At 31.5% G+C, this 18,038-nt stretch overlaps 1 protein-coding gene across 13 annotated transcripts in view; it reads left to right on the top strand.

Moving 5' to 3' along the window:
* The window catches only part of LOC143257537 (uncharacterized), a 148,410-nt gene that overhangs the window by 73,303 nt on the left and 57,069 nt on the right, over window positions 1–18,038 (top strand). For 9 of the 13 annotated variants that reach the window (XM_076516339.1, XM_076516338.1, XM_076516342.1 and 6 more), the window contains exon 4: window positions 3,053–3,127. The exons of the other annotated variants lie outside the window; for them this stretch is intronic. In XM_076516339.1, the coding sequence (XP_076372454.1) occupies window positions 3,053–3,127 (75 nt within the window). The remainder of the gene's footprint in view (window positions 1–3,052; window positions 3,128–18,038) is intronic. 13 annotated transcript variants of the gene reach the window in all.

Below are 18,038 nucleotides of genomic sequence, written 5' to 3'. Positions count from 1 at the left end.
AGCTAACAATGCCTCCAGTGATATTTGATAAACTGCTGGCTTGATCTTGAATCAAGATGATAAGGTAATGACTAACTAAAGTATTCCAGGAAGGTCCTGTTACTCCTGAGTGCATAAAATACTAATGATATATGTAGACCAAATGCGTTCTGTTTCATATCTTGCAGTTAAATGTACTTGAAGATTGAATTCTTGTGTAGATGCAGATCCTCAAAGAGAAGTGTGAATTGATTTGATACTTGCATTTGTGAATTCATTTTACAGAAGTTTTATTCTGTCACTAATGTTCTTCTCTATCTCATTGAGTTTGCCATTATACTTTTGCACTACCACATTAGTTTTCCTACTACACATTTCATCTCTTATCTCATTCTTTTCTTAAGTTTCTTCAAATTTGTTTTTGATTTTATTTGAATTTTTGTTCTACTATTTCCTCTATTTTGCTGTTTCCTTTTTCCTGGTTTTCCTTTAATTCTTTCCACTGGTTCATCATCTGAGGAAACTCTTTAATCTTACTTGAAGTGTGTGTCATCATGTTTAAGTATTCTTCAGATTATATTGTTATTTTTTATCAAAATGATCTCACTCCTGGTATAAACATGGTAATGTTTTCTGTTGTTGGTTGTTTATTATTATTATTATTGTATAAAAATAATGCCAGAACTAGTCAGCTTAATGAAACATATAACCTTTTATTTTATTTATCACAAGTTCTAAAATCTCTCCAATCAACAGGACTAATTAAGCCACAAATAAAATGCATCAGTTACTTGATATTAAATTTTTCTTAACTCAAATTACTTGTCTAGCATTCTCATTAACTCAGTAATTGATCAATAACACAGTAACACACTTTTAACTAACTAATCAACTATCTCACTGACTTTTTGGTGTTTGTATATTATTAGAAAATTCAAGATGTCAACAGTTTTTCAAATCTTGACTTTCAATATATGTATAAACTATAGGTGTAACATCATCACTTTATGTCCAAACTTACTCACAGGCATTTATGAAAGGTTTAATTTAAAATCTCAAAACACAAGCCACAACAACTTTTTAATTAAATAATGCCTTTCAATAAAAGTAATGTACTTTTAGTATAGTGCTGTTTTGTGTTTCCAGTAATGCAGCATTTTGTGTTTCCATTAAATCAGTACATCTTGTTTGCTTGTTATTGTTGCATATAATAATTTATCTTGGACGAGCCTCTAATTTATTATGTTACTTATTAGGATTCCAAATAGCCTGAAACTGTGTTAAATTGTAATTTAAATTTAGAAATTAATTAAATGTCGAGATATATCAAACTTATGACACTTGCCAACAAGATTGATAATGCACAGTTTCTATTTTAATACAAATATATTTTAAATACAAACAGTACTACAATATATAATAATGGTTATTATGAATAATGATTTATATAAAAACTTACAATATTGTTTTCTGTCTATCTGGACTGGAACTGAATATTTTATCCACAGTTAATGATCAAATTAATTCTGAATTGATATAGGTACACTTCACTTAACAGGGAGCAAACTAGCTTTTTGCTGATCAAATGAGAGTTTTTTACAACTGAAGTTATACAGTGTCTTTACTGAAATACTAAGGTCTGAAGTTACACAGTTTTTAATGTTCGAAATCAGTAAACATCCCTGGTCAAATATCTGTTGTTTTCCAATTAATAAGCATTAATCACAGATGTAACTTCCAAGATTTTTGGTATACCAACTGTACCAAACCAGCAATATATACTGTCTCTGTCTTGTGATGTCTACCTTTTATAACCCTTAGACAAGATTTATGGAAATTCCATCTGAAACAACTTCTATAACTTTAGACAAAATTTGGAAAATTTGCAACACCAATTTAACAGTACAAGTTATGTGCATTTCTAAATATATATTAAACTGAAACATCAATATTAAATATATAATAGTGAATCTATCACAGATATCAAAATACATTTGAGTTTTTGGTTAATTGTGATCTGTGAAGGTTTTTCACTTGTAATCATTTCTTTAAGTTGATTCAACAGGATAATTTTACACAAAGTATATTGAGTGCTGTTCATTTCATTGTTTATAACATTACGATTTTTATTCACTAATGTGAGGTGTTACCTTTGTGCTGTAAATTAAATACACACATTATTCTTTTAAAATATAAGTATCAAAATACCTGTAGTTTTTCATTCATTTAAAGGGCATAAGAACACCTTAAGTTTTAAATGTTTTTTTTGTTATAAAGCACATGATGAGAGAGAGGGAGAAAAAAATTCAGTAAGGTTCTGATCAAAGAAGCTAACTACACATAGATTTAAAAATAACCTAGTAAATAATACAGCTAATAGGATCAATGAAAGTTAGGAGAACTAAATATTATAAAATGAAAATTATAATAATTAATAACCATTGATTCATCATTTGGGTGTTCTCACTGTTATCTGTATTTTTTTAGAAATTTCATTTATGAAGTAATAGAGAGTAATATTGGCCAGAGGACTAAATATTGGAAGTATGAATAGAATAAGCTTACTGCTAATATTACTATTAATAGTACTCACACTATTTTACTAATATCTTACGCAGTTTAAGTTCATTAATAATACTGATCAGTGCATTGTATTTAGTTTTTTTTCTTGTTTGTTTAATTTATTTTGTATTTTTATTTAATTGCATGATTTTAGTTTTTTCTTTTTTGTATTATTTCAGTATTTCTAACATGATGATCAATAGTGCTGTCTTGATATTATGTATAAAAAATCAAAATGATTAATTATTGGATTAATATTTTTGTAATATTAATAAGCTTAAGGAAGTAAAATTATCATAGCTTAAGAAACAAGTGTCATACATTACATGTAAATGTGTGTTACTTCATTATATATCTTTAAAGTAAGATGCACAAGATTGCTTGTATTTGTCAATGCATTTTTTTATTTTTTACTAATTGAAAAAATTAATAATTATTTGCTTTGTTGTCTTGATTAATACTTAAACTGAGTTTTTTTTGCCACAAGTAATCAGAGTTTTGCACATACTAGATACATACTGGTTTGCACAAGATGGAAAATTACTGAAACCACCTTCATCTCGCCCCCATTGGAGGGCTTGTTCAGGTAGGACCTAATCAGTGGTAGCAGTATCATACACGATACTCAATCTAACTAACCTCTGTTAACCCTACTTTCCGTTCATTTCTCTCTAACAAGGTTGTGGTATGTTTATTTAAAAACTAAAAAGCAATTTTCCTTCAGATTTGTTGAGGGTTGATTTTTCTGTTTTCTGTTTAATGAACTAAATCAGACTTAATAGAACTATAATACAAAAAACACCTGGTTTCATAAATACAAAAAAATTTATCTCCACATTACTTTGGAGAGTATAGTTCAAGTAAAATAAGAATGAAATTGAAAATATGTATTAAAAACTTTTGGGTACTATCAGCATTTTTACAAACAAACAATATTACTATCCAGTATTCTACTGGAAACTTATCTTACAAATTTATTGAATTCCCTTTATTGACAGTGATCAGATAGTTGATGCAATAATAATTTGCAATGCTCTTGTACTGTTTTAGTGCATGGCACTTTAGGGTTTTGTTTTAAACACTGTTATATGCAGTTTGTGTCTGATTTACATTATTTTGGAATTAAAAATTAAATTATTTTTTTTATCTAGTTTTAATTATAAATTATCAGAGATTCTTAAAATGGTTTCAAGCAACAAGTAGATCTAAATTTCATTTTATTCTCAAAATTAAAGTTAGTTTCATTGTTTCTGAATACCACAATATTGGGTTGGAAATAAAAGTATAGTAATAAATGTTTATTATTTTGTGATTTAATACTTAACATGATTATCACTTTGTTGATTTTAAATTATGCTTTTTTCATATTGGGTTAACACTAGGTTTATTAAATAAATAAATATAAGGTGACTCAAACATGTGACATAGTTTGTGAGAGAAGTGCAACATCTTGTATTAGTTGTTATGGTATTCCTTATTGCCTATCTTGCTCTTAATAAAAATATAGAAGGAATTTAACACTGTTCTTGTCTCTTTATATTAAAAGGCAAGTAGACATATTTCCAAACATCATAGGCATACAAAGAGACAAGAGCAGTGTTAAATTCTTTCTATATTTAACACTGTTCTTGTCTCTTTGTATGCCTATGATCTTTGGAAATACATCTACTTGCCTTTTAGTACAAAATATTCCTTAACTCTTGTGTTTTGAAGCAAATTTTATACATGTTTTTATGTTTGTGTTTGACCATTTAGTTGATGGTTGTGGTAAGAACATAAATATCAAATTGAGAAGAAGTTGTTTTGGCCAGTTAAGGCCATCTCTTTATTATAAAAATTAACTAAACATTAAAATCAAAACTGAATGTAATTCTTCACATTTGTATATTTAGCCAACATATATTTATATTTAAACTAGCATGTATTACATCAAGAAAAACATTTTAAATGTTTGTGACTCTAACAAAAACTAGTTTTTCTTAAGTCTGAATATAGACCTACAAATTTTGAAATTGTCTTCCTGAAACTTGTTTTCCAAAAAATTCATTCTGTCAGTTATAAAGACAAATTGAAGGCAGATTGTTCAAGTGTCTAGCATTTTTAAGTAACTGAACCAAGTAACGCTTTCACTAACTATACTCATAACGTGGATAGCAAGGAAATATTTGGTTCTTCAAGACTGTCCTTGCATCCTAACTTTTGAGAAAAGTGACCAATTAAACATAGCATTTATTTTTTATGTTCCTCTTAAAATGTAACATGTCAGTCTCCATTACTGCTGATGTCAATTCATTCCTTAAGTTAATCACCTTGTTAGAAAAGTAAAATTGCCAAAACTGAAGCTTAGTCTGTGTTTTCCAAATCTTGAACTTGTATCCTATTGTTTTATTTGTATTATCTTCAGAATATTCACAACGAAATTACAAGACTTTTTTTCTATTGATTTCCTACTTAATAAGATTACAACCTATCTTTCTGTTCTCAAAAGAACATGAATTGAGAGATCTTAACATTTCCAAGTAAGATAAACTTTCCATATCTGTAGTTATCTTGGTAGCCCTCCTACTATTCATTATTTTTTGTTTGATAAAGAGACAAACTGTTCACAGTATTCTATGTGAGGCCTAAGTACTGATTTATAAGCACTATGTCTATAAATGCACCCTAAACTTCAATTGGTTTTGTACATGATATGGACAATGTCTCACCAGGTTTTTGGTAAAAAAGACCATGTCTCACTGAAATATTTTTATGTAGTCTACTTTTTTATTTATTTGTTCTTGTTACCTTTTTGGCAACTTTCACTTGTATTTTTCAAGATGGGAAATTATACAGTAGCTTACCCAAGCATTTATCCACCACTATACCAAGGTTCTTTCTTCAGTCACCCTATATTGAGTTGGTTTTCATGTACATTAAACATATTATACAAATTATTATAACCCAGATGCATTACTTTGTCAGACTGTTTTAAGTGGAGCTTAGCTAAACACCTCCAAATCTTAAACTTCTGTCTTTTGAACTTTATTTGTAGATCAGTTCATTTTTTTAAACTAGTATTATTTTACTCACTTTCATTCCAGCATTTTGATAGTTTCTCTAATGAGAGAGCCTAAAATGTATAGCAGTCTAGTATAACCAGAAACTTGTACAAAATGCTAACAACCATTTTGAATTCAGAATGTCCCCAAATATCTAAGAGAACAAAATGTTGCTGGATAATTTTGCCATATTTAACATTCAACACATTGTTTCAAGCTTTTTCTTTTGGTGTCTGACAAGCAGCTCAACCTAATTTCTCATAAAAAGATAGTATTTGATGATTGATTGTGTTAGTTACGAAAAACTTGTCGTCTTATTTTTTTCTCTATAATGGGTGTGATGCAAAGAAGGGTACGCAAGTCTTTAATGATGAGCTTTTGTGAGATTTATCTTCCAGTTGTGCTTTTATGGATGATTATTTATACTGTGGTTTTCTTTAGAAGTTTTAAAGCTAAGTGACATATTTAGTTTTATGTTTTTCAGGTTTCATCATTGTTATAACCAAAATATATCTAGCTTTGATTTTTCATTTTAACTTGTAGTAAATGTAACCTGTAGATGTGTTCTTTTATTTTCTTAAATATGCCTCACTTTAGTCTTCCTTTTGAATACCTTTATTTTATGAGTTATATACCACTTGAAAAGGTATTCAGTAATTGTTGGTTATTTTATTAAGTTGAACAAAGTTTGTAGTGAATGTTTTATGTAATGTTGGAATCTAAGTTATTAAATTGGAACTTTTTTTAAAACTTCTCTGTCATGTGAGTTACACTGTTTAAGTTTTGGTAATTATTAATCGGAAATAAGAATTACTAGAGTTGGAATAGGAGAACATTTGGAGAAGAGCAATTATTAGGGTTTTTTATTAGAAACAAGTTTGAAGACCATGAGAAAAGATTTATTATTAACACTCCCAAGTAGTTCCTGGTGGGATATATTAACCTTCTTTGGCAAAGAGTGTTCCCCCTTTGAGAAGGATTTAGTCTCCCATTTGATGCTGTTCCACTAGGTTTTGTGGAAATCTTGTCCTTGAATTTTCCCTTTCTGCCACTTTTTCTGAAAAGATTTCAGCTTTGTAGTTGACCTGCAACAATCACTCCCAGTTTTCAGTGTGGGATTCTTGCTTCTTAGTGGTGCAGAAAGATGTACAGCATTTCTGAAATTAGCATATTCCTTACCTTAAATTGTAGTTCAGATGGATACTTATCTATGTGCACCACTTTTCTCCTTACTTTTTCTGTGTCTGAGCAAGAATAAATCTGTAATCATATGCTAGTGCTTTTAGACATATACACTTATAAGGGTGAGAGTTTGTTCAAGTCTTGGGGGTGGGTGGGAAATTGCAGGAATCAGTAGTTGCATATGAGTTAATAGCTCTTAGTAGTGCAGAGAGTAAGGTATCTAACTGAAATATATTTTTTGGTAGGGAAAACGTTAACTATTCTTAATTGAAAACTTATCTCAAATAGTCACCTTTCCAAACTACTATGGACCTTTTCTGTCCACTTTCAGTGTGTCTCATTTACCTCATTCTTGGTTGATTGGTGTAGTTTAATGCTAATTGGAACACAGTCTGGCACAGTTCAAGTTATTATGTGTAAGGAAAGAAGTTTTGTTTAAAATTTAGCACACGCACATAAACTTTATGGTAGATAAGTATTAGCTATTTGTTCGATGGAGAAGTGCGTATATACCAGAAATAAATTTTTGGTTATAAAAAAATTTTAACTTCATAAAAGATTAAGAGGGGAGTTCATACTTTTCTTGATAATAAATTATAGGTTTAATTTTTTTTTTTACTTTTATCAAGGATAACTGTTCAAAAATAGCCTTAAACGATCAAATGGTTCTGTGTTTGCCCATATATTTTATCAGTTACATGTCTTATTCATGATTATGGTTTTTGAATAAATGTTGAGTTTGGATTTCATAATAAGAATACATTGTTTTAATAATAAATTTTGGAGATGGCTTTAATGGGATATCAAGAAAACTTTGATAGTTTTCTGTATTGTTTGTGGGCCTTCTTAATTGTGTTTGTATTTTTAGAAAACATGTAGCTCTTTTTAGTTTGATAGTGTAATTAGAATTTTGATGTTAGAAAAAAAGTTAACTTTATATATTAGTTACACATTTCTGTATTGACTGTGTGTTTGGAGAAATATCATTTCTTTTATTGGTCACTTATCTCTTTAACCTTAAGTGTAATTTCTAAATAAATAAAAAAAGTGGTTTTCTACATTTGTAATTCATTTGTGTTAGTTATAAATGAGGTTTATAGAAAAAAATATTTGCCTGCAGTTGTTGGAAGTTGTGTTTTTGGCAGATTATTAGTTCCATCTGTTAGCACTTCTTTGTTTTGAGTGGCTTCTGGAAAAATGTTATTTGCAATTGTAGTGTTTAGAAAATAAGTTTTTTTTTTTTTTTGTATCAAACAATTTTGGTGGCTATCTTGTTTTCCTCAAATGTCCAGTAGGGTTTATAGTCATGTATATTATTCGCAAGAAATTCTGCTTCATGGTGTGTCTGGTGTTTTGAAAAATGTTTGTTTTTCTTTTATTAGCTACATGTTTTAGTAGCTATAGCATTCAGTAAAAGTTATCAATTTGTGCAACATCTTTTATTGTATTTCTTTAAAGTCCATTTAGGACATATTTCTTACTTAGAAGGATATATGCTAATTACGTACTTTCTTAATAGTTGTATCCGTAAACATAATTTGGTATTTTATGTTAGGTATTCTCCATTATCTTCTTCAAAAAATCTAGTACAGTTCTTTTTCAAGACAATATGGTGTTCAACTGTACACACAGTGTTCACAAAGTCCTGTTCCACTTTTGAAAGTTTATTAGAACTAAACCAAAATAGATAGCATAATGCAGTTTTTTTGTGTTATATTACTTAAGAAATAGTTTTATATACTTTCAGTATATATTAACATTTGCACTATTAGTGGTTCTTAACACAGCCAACTGATACTCCATTTCAGTCCATGTGTTGACTAACATATCCTTTGTCACTCTTCTAATACCATCAGTTATCCTCATACATAGTGTTTCAGTGTCGTCTAGACCCATGAAAGGTGTCTTCATCAGAGAACAATACCCTTTCCAAGTTCTCATTGTCTTTATCAACCAAGTTCAGCATCAAACATGCAGACTTGTATTGTTGAGGCTTATCATTTAGTTGTAAAGCTTGTGTTAGTTGAACTTTGTATGTTTAAATGTGCAATCTCTTTTGTAGGACATTGTGTGCCATTGATCTTGGTGGCTGGAATCACAACTAATGGATTTTATGGGGCTGTATTGGAATGTCTCCTGGGCAATAACAACAGTTTCTTCAGAAGTACCTAAATGTCTACTTTGAGACAGGTTAATCACATTTCCTGTCTCCAAAAGCTTGTAAAACCAACCTCTAATGCTGAATTTGGAGGGATGATTATTGTCGTATTGATGGGGTTAATTCTGTTGAACAGTTGTCACTGACCTCAACTTTGCAAACCAGATGGCAAATTGAACTTTCTCCTATGTAGTTATCATCTTTGTTCAAACTTCAAACATTAGCATTCTGTAAATGAAGAAAAACTGCATAATTATAACTCTTGTGTTTTTTAGATAAACTTTTAAAATCAGAATATACTTGTGTGGACAACCTACATATCACAAGTTCATGATAAAAAAACTTGAAAAAAACACACATTTACAATGGATGGTTAGTGCAAATGCTTATTCATAGGTTATATCCTACTTAAATGTTGTTTCAGAAGGTAATAGCAGTATTATGCCAATAGTATGAATGTTTTTAGCATGTTGTGTTTAATTTTATAGCTCTCAGAGTTTTGCTCAAACTAAGTGCACTAAATGTATTTCATCCACAGTTTTAAGTTTGTTGAAGTTGTTAAGATGATTATTTTGCAAGCTAGAAATTATATAGTTTACATATATTCCATAAAACTATTAAAGAATAACCAGAATTTGTATTGTATAGGGCTATAGGCTATGTCAAGTGAAATCATTAATGTAAAATAATATCGTTCATTCACCATATGCACCTATTCATTATATAACAATCAGCCATATTATTACAGATGCTTGGTACATTCAGGTTATAATAGTTTCATTTCTCACTTTGAAAATACCATAGATTTTAAAGTACTTCACTTTGTTCATGAACTGTGAGTATATTTGATAAAAGATATTGAGTTGCATAATTGGTAACAATCCCTCATGTAGAGGCAGAAAAAGTATGATAGTTTTTTTTCTTTTTTTATTGTCTCATCTTCTGTCAGTGTTAATTAAGACCTTCCATGGTTGCCATTTTTCACCAGTGCAGAGGAGGTCAATTTCCTACTAGCAAAATAGTGCCGTATTTGATACAGGGGCTTCTCTTGCAAGCTTCTCGGCTTCCTTGTTTGGATTTACTCCAGTATAACCTGACACACACAACCACTTTAGAGTCTTAGTATTTTAAAGTTTTCTGCTTTCTGCCAATCATCTGGTGACCAATCACTTTGAATTTTACACTATATAGCTTACGAGTTGTAAATATTATGTTGTTGGCCCTATCTATTTGCAGTTTGTTGCTTTAGGTAATTCAGGGCAAACCCCATTTTATGGTTACCAGCTTCAACTTGATGCTGTTTGTGGAAAGTCTGAATACTTCACGAGCCTTTTGAAGGATGTCATTGCTCTGCAAGATGATGAATGCTTAACAATTTCTCATGCTATATGTGATATAGAAAGAATCTGTGGCTATGATGACAGGTGTCTATTCACCCACCATAGTCTTCAAATGGGTGCTGAAATGTTTTTTATAGTTAATCTTCTGCCCAGTCTTTACATTTTATATTTAGGGTGATTTCCACAGACCACAATGTCTTCAGATACTTATTCTGCATGGGGGCACCTAACATTTGGGGCTGACCATTATATCAGCTAAATATCACTTGCCTACCTGTGACTGTTTGCTGAAAGGCCTTTCATGTCTGGTGGATGTTTATTAGGTTATTGTAGAGCTAGTAAATCCTAATTGAAAACGGCCATGGCATGATGATTAAATGTCTTGGTTTTACTCTGCAAGTACTCTGTGATATTGCTGAGAGTTGTGGGGTCTAAAACACTCTTGATTGGAATGGCTAAAATCTATCCCATGACCACTAGTGAAAGGTGTTTTGTATATTTTTCTAGCTTTGCAGCACTCATAGTAATCAACAGGAGTAGATAATTCATGATGAACCTTGGTTGAATATAAGCAGGTAACATCATTCAGTTCAATTTCCTGCTGTAACATATAGTGTATTGTTGGCTTTGAATTTCTGGATTATTATGGTGTAAATGTGGCTGGTGAAATTGAGTTGGCAAACTGATATCTTTATGTTTCTACACTCAGTAGCTGTCCCTCATGTGTCTGCCATTTAGATTTTCTGCAGGCCACTAACTATGAGCTATCTCACACCAAAAATGTGTTTTAACATGAAATATACTAGTGCATGCTATAAATATTATGTGACAATAGCTCTCCTTGTGAGCTGCACATCTTCCATGCACAGTAAATACTTAAAAGCACTTGCATTTTAAATTAACTTTATTCTTATTCTCAGCACTGTTGGGAATGGACCCACACACTAAAGTTTAAATTTTGTTCAGTGCAGTGAGATTTGTCTTGTCTTTATTCCAGTGTCAACTTTAGTTCATTTCATTTGGTTACAACTTTGATTTCAACTTGTATTGTTTTTCAGTTGATACATAAAAAAAATTGATTTTTTTGAATTCCTTTCCAATGAATTCTCCAATGATAGTGACTGTTATCTTCTTTTGAGGTTCTTTCACTATTGTTAACCCTGACTCTGTTTCGTCTGTGGTCACTGGAGGCTCAATGATTGTGGAGGATGTTACTGTCATTATTTAACATTCAGTAGGTTTGTTAATGCCTTTAGTGCCTCATATCCTTGTTCATACATCTGGAGTGAGTACATTACTCTCTTTATAAATCCAACCTTGAGGATGACAGTTTGATCCACTCTTAACATCTCCCAAATTTCTCTTTACTAGTAAAGATCAGTGTTCTTCCTCCAGATATCTTCATGGATTTGGTTTCTCAGATTTATTTACTTTCTCTCTCATTTGATTCTTCCCATTCCCAACTTAGATGCCTTTCATGATGAGGATTATTTGTTTTTTTTTCTTCTTATCTCTTGTTGCCACAGGCTTGGTCAATTTGGCTAAATATATGACTTCAAGGCGGCCTTAAGAGTTTCCATACTATAACATCTAATATATTTTGTTTATCTTCATGAAATTTTCAAGCTTTCAGTAACTATTATAAGTATTTTATATGCAAAAGAAAAGTCTTTAGTGAAATATTTTTACTAAATCTTTCTTCTTAAATATATAACTGTATATAAGTCTTGACTACTCTGAGTGCAAATAGATTTTCGTCTTAAGATTAAAAATATTATTCTTCATCTGAAAATTGTGAAATTTCATCACATAATGTCTAAAACCTCTTAAATAAATGTTCAATGTTATTCTTGCTGGTAAAACATTATATTTTGTCTGTTTTTATTTACCCTCATTCTGTACAGCATTGACCAATTTTGTTGATCTTTTAACCACTATATATATGAAATAATTTTAAATTATTCTCTTTTCTCTCTAGTATGACTTCAAATTATAACATGAAACTACCTTTGTTTACCCTAAGTAACTTAGTTTGTAACAGTATACATCTGTTTCTACTTAACTATTATTGTTTCGTATTCTTCTTTGAACTATACCTAACCAATAATTTCACCACACAAGTTGTAAGCCACTTGACAAATGCATGTAATTCTGAAATCTCTTTATAATTATTTTTTCTTTATATTACCGAATCAAATCTAATAAGTTTCTAATGTGTATATTTTAATTACTTTTGTAATATTAAATAATGAAAACACATGATGAACAACAAATATAGTTCTTACCTGGATCTTTTTTTTTTTTTTTGACTGTTGATAAAATTTGATCCTACTTTTCTTACTACTGCATTAGACAATTTTTATTTAATTAAATAATGCATCTAATAACACAGGATAATAATATGTAAGGTGCAGCCATTGTCCTAGAACTATCATAATTTTTCTGGCATGTGGTACTGCTGCTTTCGTTTCTTAGAGGTCATTTTTTATGGCTGGATTGTACCAATACTACAGTCATCATTCCACTGTTGCCCCCATATCTGGATTTCCATTTCTTCACTGACATATATGTAAAATGGGGAATGTCTCTAGATGACTCTACAGTCTCAATCTTTAGCTTCTTTTGGAGCATACTTTCAAAATCATTTTTCTGGAACTTTTGATCAACTATTAAGCACATTCCCATTTCTTACCTCAACTTGTGAATCACTCACAATTCTTTTGTTGTTACCCATATCAGTCATCCGTGTAGGACTCACCCCAGATACTTTTGCTTTTTCTGCATATTGGACTTTCTATTTTAGGCAAACTTACATTGGGTTTATCTAACTGCCTCTTCTGTTCTAGGAGATTTGAATTTGATGGCAAATAATCTCTCTAGACCAGAAAAGGTTCTCACTATGGTCACTCCAACCTCATGTCTTTGCTTAAATTTGTTCCCAATTGGACATGTCAGTGATCAATGCCTCCACCTCTTTCTCACTACCAAACATCACCTCTTCATGTCCAGTTAATTTAATTGTAGGTGGACTAAGCCAGGACTAGTCTTATCTCTTTTTGTATGTGCACTCTCCTCTTCTCCTTCTTCCATTGTTTTGACTTTCATTTGTGGTATTCCTTATTGCTTCCTGTTGTTAGCCCCTTTTTGACCAGTTCAGTCTTGGACTCTTCATCTTTAGCAAGCCTCTACGTCAATGTGTCACACCCCATAGTCTTTTCCCTTCAGTTGCCTTTTTTGAGGGGAGGTCATCTATATTTGCACAATTGCAATTCTCCCACCACCACCATATTAATAGATAATTTTAGCTCCTGTATACAGAGAGTTAAGGGCATTGTTCCCAAAGTTAACATTTTTCTTACCTAAATATGTATTTTCAATAGGTGCTTTCCTCTCTGCACACCTTCCCTCTTCTGTTGCATATTATTCTTGTATCACCTAAGTTAATTTCAAGTGCTAATGCATATAGGTAATTTACTGTATATATATGTCATCCATTTTAATGGTGAAGGCTTTTGTTGCATGATTACATCAAGTACTATTGCAATTTACATTAAATATGTATCTTAGGTGGGATATACATCAAGGCTATTGATATACACAAAATATCTCTAAAATGCATGTTAAATAGTTACTGTGTGCAGAGAGGTAAATATCTATTGGAATTACATTTTCAGTGAAGAAAAATGTTAACTTCTGTCAAAGGTTACCTTTGGGTACTTCAGTGTTTCTCCCAGAGGGATGGCAGTGCCCATAAAGGATGATGATGGTTTATTCTCATCAGCATCACTGTTAATGAGTATTTAGAACATGACTGTGATTTGACATGATTGATAATCATTCTAACTCTTCCTGTATTATTCTACCAATTGGTCATCCTGCTTATGGATGGTTGTATTTTGTTTTCAGTTTTAGTCTTGCTAGAGTCTCTGGTATATCTACACCAGGATGATTGTCAGCACATGCTATATAGTTGGACTGTTAGGGTATGCTAGATCTATGGTGTAGATGTTGAAAAGGACTGGAGGAATTAGTGATTCTTGAGAGAGAGACAAGGATTTATGGTGATTTAGTCTAATTGCCTTAGAATATCCATACTTCATGATGTATCTTCTGGAAGTTAGTGCAGCTATGACCCATTTCACTCATATATTGATGCCTGTTCTGAGGATTTTATTAATAACAATAGAGTCAAGTTACCTATTGCTACCTACTGCTAAAGTGTTCTGATCAACTTCAAAACCTTCCTGCATATTAACTGTGGAGTAATCAGTATTGATCCCTATTTCTATTCCAGTGAGATTCCCACAAAATTATGATAGATGTAGTGGTTCAGTCAGATAGGTTAGCCTCCTAGTTATAGCCTCTTGGATCTTGCCAAAGATGTTTTATAGGACAGTGATTCATTAGCCTTTAAACAAGAGTGATCATTCGAGAGTTTGGGCAAGGACTTTATGAAGACATTAGTGTACATCTATAGGATGTGTGTTATCTGTTGAGCAGGTACATTGATACTCTGGTATAAACATTTACAGATTGGCTTCTGTAATATTCTTAAAGGTGAATATTGTTCTAAGAAATGGATCTCTATGCATATGTAACTCTGTGTATTTGCTCTAAGCTTAAGATGATTTCTATATCTGTATGTAGTTGTAATTCAGATAGAGAGTGTTGTAGCTTGAACCTCTTGGTTGTCACTAGTCACATTGATTAATGTATCTATAAAGGCATTGTGAGATGCTCTTATCATGTGAAACAAAAATGACATTAACATGTTTTTCTGTTTCTTGGCCAGCCATAAGCTTATGGAAGAGCCAGAATGAAGTTGTTTGAAATTAGCTCTGCTGTACTCATTTTATTTCTTTTATCTTTTGTTCTGGAAGATGATTGCTTGTACATATGTTTTATTCTATGCAGTTCTTGCTCCTTTGCCTAGGGTCAGCCATGACTTGTCCACATGAACTCAGCTTTGGTTTGAGTACAAATTTTCCATGCTTTATATAAGTATCTCTGCTTCACTGGTGTGAGGGTGTTTCTTTTGCAGAAGTTGTTGCCAAGTCTTTGCAATACGGTAGAGAGGTGCTTGAGGGTACAAGCAGTACCAGATTACTCAACGTTATTATATGAGTTTCTAGCTTGTTTTATACCATTTCATGTACATATTACATGAGGTGATCACTGTTGATATTATGTTCATTGTGCCTGGCAGCAATGATACTGATTGTGGGGTTAACAAAAGCAAATTCTATACAGGAATCTGTCACCTTATAGCTGAGCAGTTTTTTTTGTGATATATAAGGTTAGCAAAATAGGGTGAGCAACTATAATGTGGGTATCAGAATGTAAACCATTGTAATTAGTGTTTTCACTTGTTTCCCAGGTTGATAGTTTGGCTTTAAAGTCTTCTACTATTGACATCTTCTTACTAGAGAGCCATTGAATGAATAAAAGCCTGCCAGTCACAGTGTACTATTGCTAATTGGCTTCTGCTGTTTTAACGTTTTGTTATCAGAATGTGGAACTGTCTTCAAACCAGTGGTTCATTACTTGGATAAAACAAGCAATCTTCAACAATGCAACAGATGGCTGTTATCTGTTACTTCTGACTCAGTGTAATTATAGGCATGGATTCCAAGGTTGAATCAGATACGACATCAAAATCTGCTGTGATAGCATAAAATGGATCTTTGCAAGACTGGCTTTTTATACCATATATCATATGAAGTGCATTCCACTTACAACAAAGCAGAAAGCAGCTTGCTTGCAGTGGTGCTAACTCCATTCAGTGAACCAATGGTGTAAAAGAATACTTTACTCTGAACCCTGGTACACTCATCTAAAGAGGATATGGGATCAGATCCTTTACCATTTTCATACTGGTAAAGGCAGGAATTAACATCTAGTTGAATGATACCATTAATATTACACATTATAATAACTTCTGTGTGTGTTTTTTTTGTTTTTACATTACTATGACCACTGTATAGTTCATATTCTGCCAGGTGTAGATGCAGTTGGTCTTCACTGTAGTCTAACTGGTGGTAATGTTTCTTCACCATGTTATACTGGTTGACACATTATTTAAAGAAAAAAAAGATTGACTAAGTGAAATGGCCTACATTCTAATTAGATTGCAATCCTCTTGAGAAAGTATAGAATGAACATTCCATTCCATCAAGTGACCCCTTTTAGAGAAGTGGAGAATTTTATTCAGGACCTAATCAACACTATTAATTTTGATCATGCAACATTGGTACTAGATTGCTGTTTGTGGTGATCATAATCCCTGTTAATGTGGATTGTAAAGGTGTAAATCCACTTCCACTAAATGTTTATTTTCAAACATAAATTATTGGGAGTTTGCTTGAGTGGCTAAAATATTAGAAATTCCAGTTTTCATTTCATTGTTGTTTTATTTTTTATTTTTTTTGGTTTACATGGTGATGTAAAGCCAACAAACAACTAGATAAAGGAGACATAAGACTATTAATAGCAATATATCTGCTGACCTCATTCCATGGTAGTTTCTGCATGCTTTGTTGTTGTTTTTTAAAACATGAGAAATTTTTCTTTGTTATGTTACTAATTCTGAGAAAATAAATTTTATTATACAATTTCAGGTAATACATGTAAAACATATTTTAAATTATACCATTTCTTCATTTGTTTGTTGAGTCTTTCCAGTTTATAAATGTTGCATTCTTTGATAAATTGATTAGGCAGAGTATTCATGATGAATCTTAGTTGAATGGATGGCAACTGTCTTGTAGAAACACAAGTGTAGAGGATGATATTTTGAAAGTCTTTCATCTTCTGATCAGTGTGTGTATGGTGTAGTTGGTCTTTATAGTATTCTGGTGGATTGTTGAGAATGTGATATGATTGGTAAACTTATCATGGTTTCTGTTTTGTTCAGATATTTCCTATAGATTCAACCAATGGCAGTCACAGATTACTCACCTCTAATCAAGAATCTCTGTTTAGTAAAAATTAATGTAAAATGATTCTTTGATTTTTCTTGTTTTCCAAAATTTGTCTATGCTGATGATCCTAGTTTATTTTATATCCTGTTGACATGGTGTATTCTGCAGTGGCTGAATTTTGTGTGTTTTCACAAGTCTTGTATTGTTTTTGTGTTCTTTTATTTTGTTTCTCCAATGTATGTTTCATTGCAGGAACAAAGAATTGCATAATTTATTTATTTTTTTCATTAGCAGGTTTCTGTTTGTTTATCACCAGAATGGATCTTAATGTCTTTTAGGGTTTCCACTGGGCTTCTGTGTTGAATTTCATAGCAAGGCATATGAGTATTTCACTAAAAATTAGCGGGTATAAAAGGTAGATAGAAGTAGCATTAGTATTTTCCTAATCTTATCTTTTTGTTGTGATCTTCTTCAGGTTATAAACAAGGATTGTTAATACAGACAAATTAAAGAATCATTTTTCATTAACTTTCACTAAACAGAGATTCTGGATTTTTTTTTAGGTGAGTAACCTGTGGCTATCAATGGTTGAATTTACAGGAAATATTTCCACCAATCAGAAATGGGCATAAACTAAGCAATTATAACAGGACCTTATTAGTACTTTATGTACTCTCCACAATTCACCAAAATACTGTTCAGCCCAACTAAACCATCCCCACACTGTTCGGAAGAAAAAATGGAAGACTTCCTCAAACGTTATCTACTACACTTGTGTTTATACAACAGGCAGCTGCCATCCATTCAACTAAGTTTCACAGATCTTGCTTTGTTTATAGCTTTTTTCTTTACAGGT

This window comes from Tachypleus tridentatus, chromosome 7 (genome assembly GCF_004210375.1).
Source record: "Tachypleus tridentatus isolate NWPU-2018 chromosome 7, ASM421037v1, whole genome shotgun sequence".
In the NCBI taxonomy this organism is placed as follows: Eukaryota; Metazoa; Arthropoda; class Merostomata; order Xiphosura; family Limulidae; genus Tachypleus; species Tachypleus tridentatus.
This window is presented reverse-complemented; position numbering and strand designations above follow the sequence as displayed.